The sequence below is a fragment of the Myxocyprinus asiaticus genome, chromosome 31, assembly GCF_019703515.2.
Source record: "Myxocyprinus asiaticus isolate MX2 ecotype Aquarium Trade chromosome 31, UBuf_Myxa_2, whole genome shotgun sequence".
NCBI classification, from domain to species: Eukaryota; Metazoa; Chordata; class Actinopteri; order Cypriniformes; family Catostomidae; genus Myxocyprinus; species Myxocyprinus asiaticus.
This window is the reverse complement of record NC_059374.1, coordinates 30,107,001-30,116,043: the sequence shown is the minus strand read 5'-3', so window position 1 is coordinate 30,116,043 and position 9,043 is coordinate 30,107,001. Positions and strand designations below refer to the sequence as shown.

Sequence of the window (9,043 nt, the reverse complement as noted above, 5' to 3'; positions counted from 1 at the left end):
ATCCCCTGAAGAGGGCTGCTTCTGTTGCTAAGGGCAGCCGGTGTTTGCACACGTAATGAGTGGATGTCTGCTTTTGTATGTCTTGAACAAATAATGTTTATTTGCACTTCAGCTTAATATTATACACTGCAAAGCTGTCAGTTCAATGATGTCTTCAGTGATTAATATGCAACTGGAATGTTCTTAAAAGCTATTATCTCACCATAACACATATTTATTTTTGGTTGTAAACTATGAAGTTGCTGAATAAATTGAAAAATTCCACACTTGCTTTGGAATGAAATATGGCATAAACTGAACCTTTAGAGAACACAATGCAAACACTCTGTCTAGCATTGCAACAAAGCTGCCACCTAGTGTAAAGGCACCGTAAGTTTATGCCATGCTATCAAACTAACATTGAAACAAACAATAAGGTAACACAAAAAACAAAACAAAGAAATCTGGCAATTAACAACAGAATATAATCAAGATGTTGTAGTATATTCTTCTTCGTTTAGGAGTACATAGTCAGCTGCAACCACTGTGGACAGAAAACAAAAGAAAGTTTACATTATAAATAAGTGGTAACCTGCAATTGTTACCTTAAGGAGCAATTTCTACTTGATCTAACCCATAAAGTTAGATTTGTTGGTGTAACGTTATGTAGTGAGGTTGAATTAGACATGTTAAATACTATTTTTGACTTAAATCAAACCAGTTAATTTAGATGCTACGACATGATGCAACATTTTTTCAATGTACATGTGTTAATATCAAAAACTCACGATCAAAGTAATACGATATCATTGTAGTCTTCAATTATAGTTCACATACCTCTTGAACGTTAACTTTTATGGTGCCATTGTTGTCTGTATCAAGTGTCTTGAAGGCACCTGTAAATGAACATAACGCCAGTAAGGTAATTAATGTTGAATCAAATAGTTAGTTCACCCAAAAATTAAAATTCTCTCATCCCAGATGTGTATGACTTTCCTTCTTCTGCAGAACACAAACAAATATTTTTAGAAGAATAGCTCAGCTGTGTTGGTCCATACAATGCAAGTGAATGGTTGCCAGAGCTTTGAAGCTCCAAAAATCACATAAAGGCAACATAAAAGGCATCTTTTTTTACTATAAATCTCAATTTTCACTTTCACTTAAATGTGAAAGTGAAAGTGGAGATTTCTAGTAAAAACGGACTTAAATATTAATCTGTTTCTCACCCACACCTATCATATCGCTTCTGAATATATGGATTTAAACACTGGAGTCATATGGATTACTTTTATGCTGCCTTTATGTGATTTATGGAGCTTCAAAGTTCTGGCCACCATTCACTTGCATTGTATGGACCAACACAGCTGAGCTATTCTTCTAAAAATCTTTGATTGTGTTCTGCAGAAGAAAGAAAGTCATACACATCTGGGATGAGAGAATCTTCATTTTTGGGTGGACAATCTCTTTAAGGCTGAAGAAATGATGAAGACAGTAAAACAATCGCACAACTTACGACACATGGCATCTAGACGCACAATACACCCAATGAAATTGTCAAAGTCCATGTTGCCACTTTCATTACTGTACCGTCGGACAATCAGCTGGAACAGCTGGTCATTAAGTGGGAAGCCTGAACAAGGATGGAATGGAAATTCCAAGTAAGACCCAACAAACCAAATCCTATTCCACTCTGACTTATAAGTGTTTTAGAATGAATTATGACAGGTAAAAGTACTGGCATTTTTCTAAAACATTGAAAAGTAAGTTTGTGTCACAACTGTAACCTAAACTGTAACCATTTCTACATGACAACACCACTCACCTGCTGCTTTGAAAGCTCCAGGTAGCTCGTCAGCACCAATTAAACCAGAGCGGTCTGCATCAAAAGACTTGTAAATTCCCTGTATTTAACAAAGACAGGTTGCTCAGAAACCCTATTTTTAGGACATGCAAAGGAAAATCTGTTGGGTGCACCAGAAAAACTCAAAAGATATTGTTGTATATACAAAACAGAAGTGGTTTGTTTCGCAAACTCATTATGACTTGTAGCTATTTGCAAAACAAGTTCCATTACCAACATAATGTTAGAAAAAGACAGTGGGTTAAAGGAAAATTCTGGGTTCAATAAAAGTTAAGGCTTTTGCACGCCAAACATGAATTTTCGCCTCGAGAAACAATGGATTCCTATGAAGCCGATTCACACCTGAAGCAAACATTCACACGCTGACAAAGCAAGGTTTTTTTTACGGCGTGTCAGTTTTTTTCTTTGCAAGGTGATGAAATGCCCTGACCAATAAAATACGAGCTTTGTTTAAAGTGTCAGGATCCACTGCAGTTACCAAAACTAGCGCTACTGGTGGTGCTAAAGCTCAGAAAGTTGTTTTGACCACCCACAATAAACGCTGAAGTAACTCAAGGAAGAAATCCTGAACCAGCAGTGAGGATGTGTATTTCATTTGCATCAAATGCCTTAAACACTGAAAAAAATAAAAATAATAATTCTCATATGGGTTCTCTTAACATGTAAATGATATGGCGGCATTGCTGCTTTGCATCTCCTTTAAAAAAACTCTCTGATCTTATGTGGATTGTCTCCATAATTTATTCCCTATTGCTGCATTTTTTGCTTTGCATTTAATCTTATGTGAGTTCTCTTCTATCTCTAATTGAATATATATTGTGGCATCTTTGCCTTTGTATCACTTTTTCAATAAACAACTTTATGGATCTTAAGGGTTTTTCTTTGCCAAATATGAATAACATTAATACTATTGCTGTGAATTACAGTGCATTCTGTATATATGTCTTTGTATCAAAATGCCATTGTATGCCAAAAATGTGATGATGTTGGTTGGGATTGTGTTTTAATATGTGGATTATATAGACTTTTGGAGCATTTAGATATCGTCACGTTTAATTCGTAACACGCAGGGTTTTGAGCAAATGTATAATACAAGTAGATGTACATGGCAATAAGATACAATCAGTATTGTTCAAATTGATAACGTTTTAACTGTTAATATTTTGTTTACACTCGATTCTATTGTAAAAGCATGAATGTACTAACAGCTATAATTTGCCTCGCTTTTAAAGTGAAAGGGCCGTTCATTGGTGATTTGTTTCACATTATTGCATCAACACTGGTGTGCAAAGGCCTTTAGGATCATTCAGCAGCATTTGTGGCATAATGTTGATTTCCACAAAAAATAATTTCGACTCATCCTTCCTTTTCTTTAAAAAAGCAAAAATTAAGGTTACAGTGAGCCACTTCAAATGGAAGTGAATGGGGCCAATGGTTATGGAGTTATGTTGTCATGGCAACAAAGTTGTAAAATTGGATATAAATTTACACAGAAAACATTAATAAGCATTAAAACGCATATTGTTTACATCTTGTGGCTATACTTTTGAAACAGTGAGTATATTAACGTTTACAGATTGCCCTGTTCACTTCCATTGTAAGTGCCTCACTGTAACCCAGATTTTTGCTCTTTTAGTTTTTTTAAGAAAAGGAGGGACAGGTTAAAATACATTTTTGTGGGGGGCCTGGGTAGCTCAGTGGTAAAAGACGTTGGCTACCACCCCTGGAGTTCGAATCCCAGGGCATGCTGAGTGACTCCGGCCAGGTCTCCTATGCAACCAAATTGGCCCGGTTGCTAGGGAGGGTAGAGTCACATGGGGTAACCTCCTCGTGGCCGCTATAGTGTGGTTCGTTCTCAGTGGGGCGCGTGGTGAGTTGAGCGTGGATGCCACGGTGGATGGCGTGAAGCCTCCACACGCGTTATGTCTCCGTGGCAACGCGCTCAACAAGCCACGTGATAAGATGTGCAGGTTGACGGTCTCAGACGCGGAGGCAACTGGGATTCGTCCTCCGCCACCCGGATTGAGGTGAATCACTACGCGACCACGAGGACTTAAAAGCACATTGGGAACTGGGCATTCCAAATTGGGAGAAAAAGGGGGAAAAAAAACAAAAAAATTAATAAATAAATGTTTGTGGTAATCAACATTATGCCACAAATGCTTTTGATTGAGTTTAACTTGTATTGAACCTGGAATAATCCTTTAAATATATAATACATAATACATTAGGTTTTTACCTGCCATTTTTTGATATTATTCCAAAGATACTTGAACTCATCAAAGCCTAGCTTTCCAGTGCTATCACTCTGAGAGCAGATAATTAAGGCAAAATCAATGTATGTGCACTTAAACACTTAATATACTTAGTCAGGGTAGACAACATATTCAATTTACATGGATGAAAACGAAGTTGTGGGGGATAGACTTACACTCTGTACAATGGCATGCACTGCATAAAGGTTCTATATCAAATATAAAAATGTGTTTGTTTTGTTGCAACTCGCATTTTCAGGAGTTTTTATGTCTTCTGAAATTTCTTTTGGAAAATGTTTCATCAGCTAAACGATCAACACCAATTTAAACAACAGTACAACCCATTGAATAGACTGTACTTCTGTTCTCACCGTCTTGTTTTCATTTCAGCCAAAATTCTATATTATCTTTTGAAGGATACATCCAGTACTGCAACCATGCTTCTGCAGGACTCAATAGTGAAACCATCTGTCTTCAGATCAGCATCTGGAGGTGAGAATAAGGGAACATCTTATCAACATGCATTAACATCGTGGCTCATTCAAGCATGTTAAGGTGAATGCAAATCACAGACAGAAACTCTGTGAGCATACAGAGAAAATAAGCTTGAATTGCTACAAAAAATAGGTTAAGATGACTCACGTTTGGAGATAATCTTGTTAAGAATATTCATCAGCTCATTTGGGCTCACCTCCATGTCCTATGATGATAGAAAATGAATACAAGGTGTAAAAACTGGGTCTCTCTCTCTTCACAGCAGGCTTATGACATTTACATTTTTAAAACAATTTACTAAGACTATTAATTTGAACTTGTGAGGTCAAAAATAACCTAATTATATTTCTATTATAGTGCACCTCAAAATAAGAAGGAAAAATATACTAAAGTGACAGGAAATTTGTTTATTTGTTGTAAATACTAGTTTTAGATTCGTAATGGTTTAGTGCAAAAAAGGGCAGTATCCCTTCAACTTCCGAGGTGAGGCCTTTCATATAATGAATCCAACACTCCAGTAAGCATAAAGCAGGCATCCACGCCTCTCTGTGACTCATCACAAACTCAACCCATCGTCCTTAACAAAACTCCCATAACTGCCGGAACACCCTGCATCACAATAGCAGGAATGTACAAAAGAGGAAGAGCCAGTCATACTTCTTGCCTCTGGACTCAATGTAGTTTTGCCTGCTACAACCACACCCTTTGTGCTGTTCAGAGATCAGTAACTTTGGATGAACCCTACAAGACTGTGTGGCAATAAACTGTGCTAAAATCAGAGGAAAAGCCACAAGCCTGCTGGGCGAAGTAAGGCAATGGAATGTAGATATGACTTGATGTGGAAGTTTCTAGCTGGAGTCTGAAGTGTCTGACAAAAGTGTTCACCTGACTAATTACACAACTTTTCATGCCTGGTTTGTTAAACCAAAACCAGTCTCAAATATCTTGATGAACTAGTGCATTGCAACATGATCACATGGGAAGTCGGCATGCTGTTTCTGAGAGTTTCGGTACCTTAGGATTGGCCACATTATGCCAAATCCCTGACAAGTGTTTATAAAATAGCATTCCTCTTCACTCTATTACAGCCAGTACAGCTGAAAACAACTCGTTTCACAACTCGCTTTTGGCGCCCCTCCATGGACACCACTGGGGGCAGTGTTTCAGCACAGACCTTTTTTAGCTTAAGAAAAGTCAACCTACTCTTTCTGAATTCACTGTGAGATCAGTCTGTGCATTAAGAGGTGTTCGGATGATTTGAGAAGTGTGTGTGTGTGTGTTTGGGAGGTGGGTTTTTTCCTTCTCAAAGTGAATTGCTACAGACGTGAGTGTATACCAGTCTGCATTCACATGATGTTACAGAAAACTGCACCACAACTTCTACCTTATTATTTACATTATTTACAGTATCATACAGACACTGTTTGATAAAATGCAAATTAAACAAACTTGAAAAGGGCTGATAAAGAGAGCAAGGTCCACTGTACAAAGCAGGTCTACTCACATCCCCTGCAAGTTGTTTAAACACTTTGCGAAACTGCTTCTCCTCTTCAGATTCATTCTGATTTGCATATGCCAGTGGTCTTTTGGGAGGAGGCTGGGATTAGAAGACAGAGAAAGCACTGTGAGAAGTGCATTAAACTTTTTCATACGCCAAAGCAAGAAATCAATGAACCACTATATCTGACTTCCAGGATTTGCTAATGTGCATTAACTGTAAGAAGAAAAACACATTGCTCATTGCCTAAAATATCATAATTGTTAAAATAACAAAATAACTGTATAAAAACTTACAGGGTCTGAGGGAACAAACTGTCCAGGATCGATGTTGCTATGATGCATATATGGAAAAAGTACAAAAAGGTATAAAAACTAAGGACATTGATGAATTGTCAAAACATTGTTGATGTTTTGCACTCAACATGTATTTCAGACTTTACAATTATTGATATTTGCAGAGACAAGTAGTGAGAGTTTGCCAGTATATATATATATATATAGGAGGCTTACCTTACAACATCCAGGATCCCTCCAATAAGTCTTTTGGCCAAAAACATTTTGAGTACTCTAAATAAGGCACTGGAGTGAAAATCTAAACAAAACAATAAAAGATCAGACCAAAGTTATAACAAAAGGTTTTAGACTCACTAATATCTAATGTCTAACACTAAATGCACTACTGCACTAGACATACACAAACCATCACCTGTATTGTGAGAGTCGGGTCACGACAGAACTAATTTATTAAGATTGTACATCAGTAATATAACTGTAGTAACTATGTTAGTACCATGGTACATTTTTAAGGGTAATGCACTGAATGAACACAAACCATTTCCTGCATTACGACTGTGTGCTTTCAGTATGTGATTGACATATTATCTAACTATAGATAGCAAGATATCAAAAACATTGGGTATTAGATCGCCTAGGCCCTAGTTCGTATAGTACGCATATGAAGTATGCTACCTACTTGGTTTCATTGCCATGATACAATTTAAAGTTACACTTTGTTCAGCTTCAGACAGTTGTGCTTTAATTCTGACGCATTTCAGAAAGCAGGAATTTAATTTCAAATACGACTAAATAACACATGAGAACTTACTAGAACAAAGACGTTGGAGAGGTCCACTGGAAAGCTACAGAGAAGAAAGTTTCCACTGCTCAGGTAAACAGAGAACAGTAAAACCAGTTGACCAAAGGCGATCTGTTCTTGATGGATTGCTCAGCGGTCCACACCCAGTCCGCGGATGTGTGAAATCCAGGGTCCTAAAAACAGTCAAGTTACACGAACAGCACTGCGATCCTGCATGTTTACTGTACCTGGATGGATATCAAAATAATAAGTGTATTTATCACAATTCATTAAAGTTTAATGACGAATCCTCTCCCAGAATTTCTGAACCGCAGTTCAGAAGATAAAGATCTTCTTACATGTTTACATATGGTGACCGAAATATGTGGGGGAAAACTATGCTGATAAAAAGATCATTAATTGGAGGCACATTCTAAATCACAATTTCACAAAGAAGGTACTACAGATGAATAGGATGCCATTTTCCTCTTACCTAAAAGAAACTCACATTAAAGTACACATATAACAAGGTTTGTATTGTGATTTGACCTACTTAAAGGTGCACTCAGTATTTTTTTCCTCATTAAAAAAAATATTCCTAATGAAAAGAATTGTGATTTTGAAACAAGTATTAAATCATGGCTGCTCACATGAAATGAACACTCCAGTCATATCAGCTACCTTATAAAAGCTGTATTTTTTCCATTAAGAGGGTCTCCTCAGGGGTGCAGCCATGTTGAAATCACATGACCAGCCAACTACTTTTTGCTCAATCCAGAGACTATTTACAGAGATTCTTTTATACTGAGATACCAACCTCTGCGGCTCTACCATAGGAGAGAGTGTAACGGTCAACTAATGTGTTTAGCTGTAAGTCGCCGTTTAAGTAAACTCCACACATGGTTAATTCCAAAAGGATTGTTTAGTGTAAAATATATTGAAGAATAACGGACAGGGGGTGAATTCATTAAGTGGGTGTCCTCGCCAGTGTACCGCTGTGTTATGCTTTGTTTTGCTAAACTTGAAGGCTCCCCCTTGGTAGAGGGGTTCTGCTATTTAACAGGCCACTTTTATTAAAATTAATGGGAGAAACTGAAACCTGCAATATGGCGGATGTAGAAAAAGAAGTCCTGCCTTACAGATAAAAGCGCCAGTCACCTTTTAGGTACAGACATCGCCTGTCAGTCATCTCGAGAAAGCACATGTGCATTAGCTTGACCAGCTTTCTAAAAAGAAGCACAAGTTATGATACCATTGTTGTCAGATTTGCAGCCTATACTGCTGATTTGAAATATGTTATTTGATTTGTTCCAAAAATGGCCGCCAAGTGGACTGACTTGTCTTGAAAGCGACTTTGCTTAATCTCAGTAACTGCCCTGATATTGGACACTTTCACTCATAGATTTAATTAATCATGGCTGATTATGCATGAGGCTGCATTCATGCCCCTAGGTGTCAGTGTAAGACCAATAAGACAAAAATATTACTGAGTGCACCTTTAAACATTTAAAGAATGCAAATTCATCAGAAATATGCATACATTTGCATATAATATCAAAAGTGATTTAGATCCTAGTATTGTGTATTTATTTTTAATTTAAAACATCTTTGTGCACAGAAATTACATGTTTTTGTATTGTGGGCTAATTCCATGACTGCCACCTATTATTTTGAATAAATAAACGGATGGCTAAATTAATCGCAAAGAGTGGCCATTCATTTTTTCTCCGAAATATTTGTGTTGGCACTCCTGGAAGTGTCATGATGCAGATGTGTTTGCAGCATCGGATCTGTGCAGGTATGCCGTTAAGACCAATCCATAACAGTGTGAGTAATGCTTCATATACAATAAACTGGCTTTCAAGGATGTATACTTTG

The 9,043-nt window shown here is 37.3% G+C and overlaps 1 protein-coding gene across 1 annotated transcript; it reads right to left on the bottom strand.

Moving 5' to 3' along the window:
• Positions 1-71: 71 nt before the first annotated feature.
• LOC127422400 (calpain small subunit 1-like) lies at positions 72-7,339 on the bottom strand. Its single transcript, XM_051665891.1, has 11 exons — positions 7,196-7,339; positions 6,601-6,682; positions 6,385-6,421; positions 6,095-6,187; positions 4,738-4,795; positions 4,517-4,581; positions 4,080-4,148; positions 1,802-1,880; positions 1,493-1,609; positions 817-875; positions 72-523 (listed from the first exon to the last, which is right to left on the bottom strand). Exons 2-11 carry the CDS (start codon positions 6,645-6,647, stop codon positions 497-499), a joined length of 651 nt encoding a protein of 216 aa, XP_051521851.1. The 5' UTR covers positions 6,648-6,682; positions 7,196-7,339; the 3' UTR covers positions 72-496.
• Between the last annotated feature and the right edge of the window lie 1,704 nt (positions 7,340-9,043).

Coding starts and splice junctions, on each gene's coding strand:
- LOC127422400 (XM_051665891.1), bottom strand. CDS start 6,647: ATGTTTTTGGCCAAAAGACTTATTGGAGGGATCCTGGATGTTGTAAG. Junction 6,188..6,384: donor AGTTTGTTCCCTCAGACCCT/GTAAGTTTTTAT, acceptor TTCTAATCCCAG/CCTCCTCCCAAAAGACCACT. Junction 4,149..4,516: donor GCATGGTTGCAGTACTGGAT/GTATCCTTCAAA, acceptor ATCTGCTCTCAG/AGTGATAGCACTGGAAAGCT.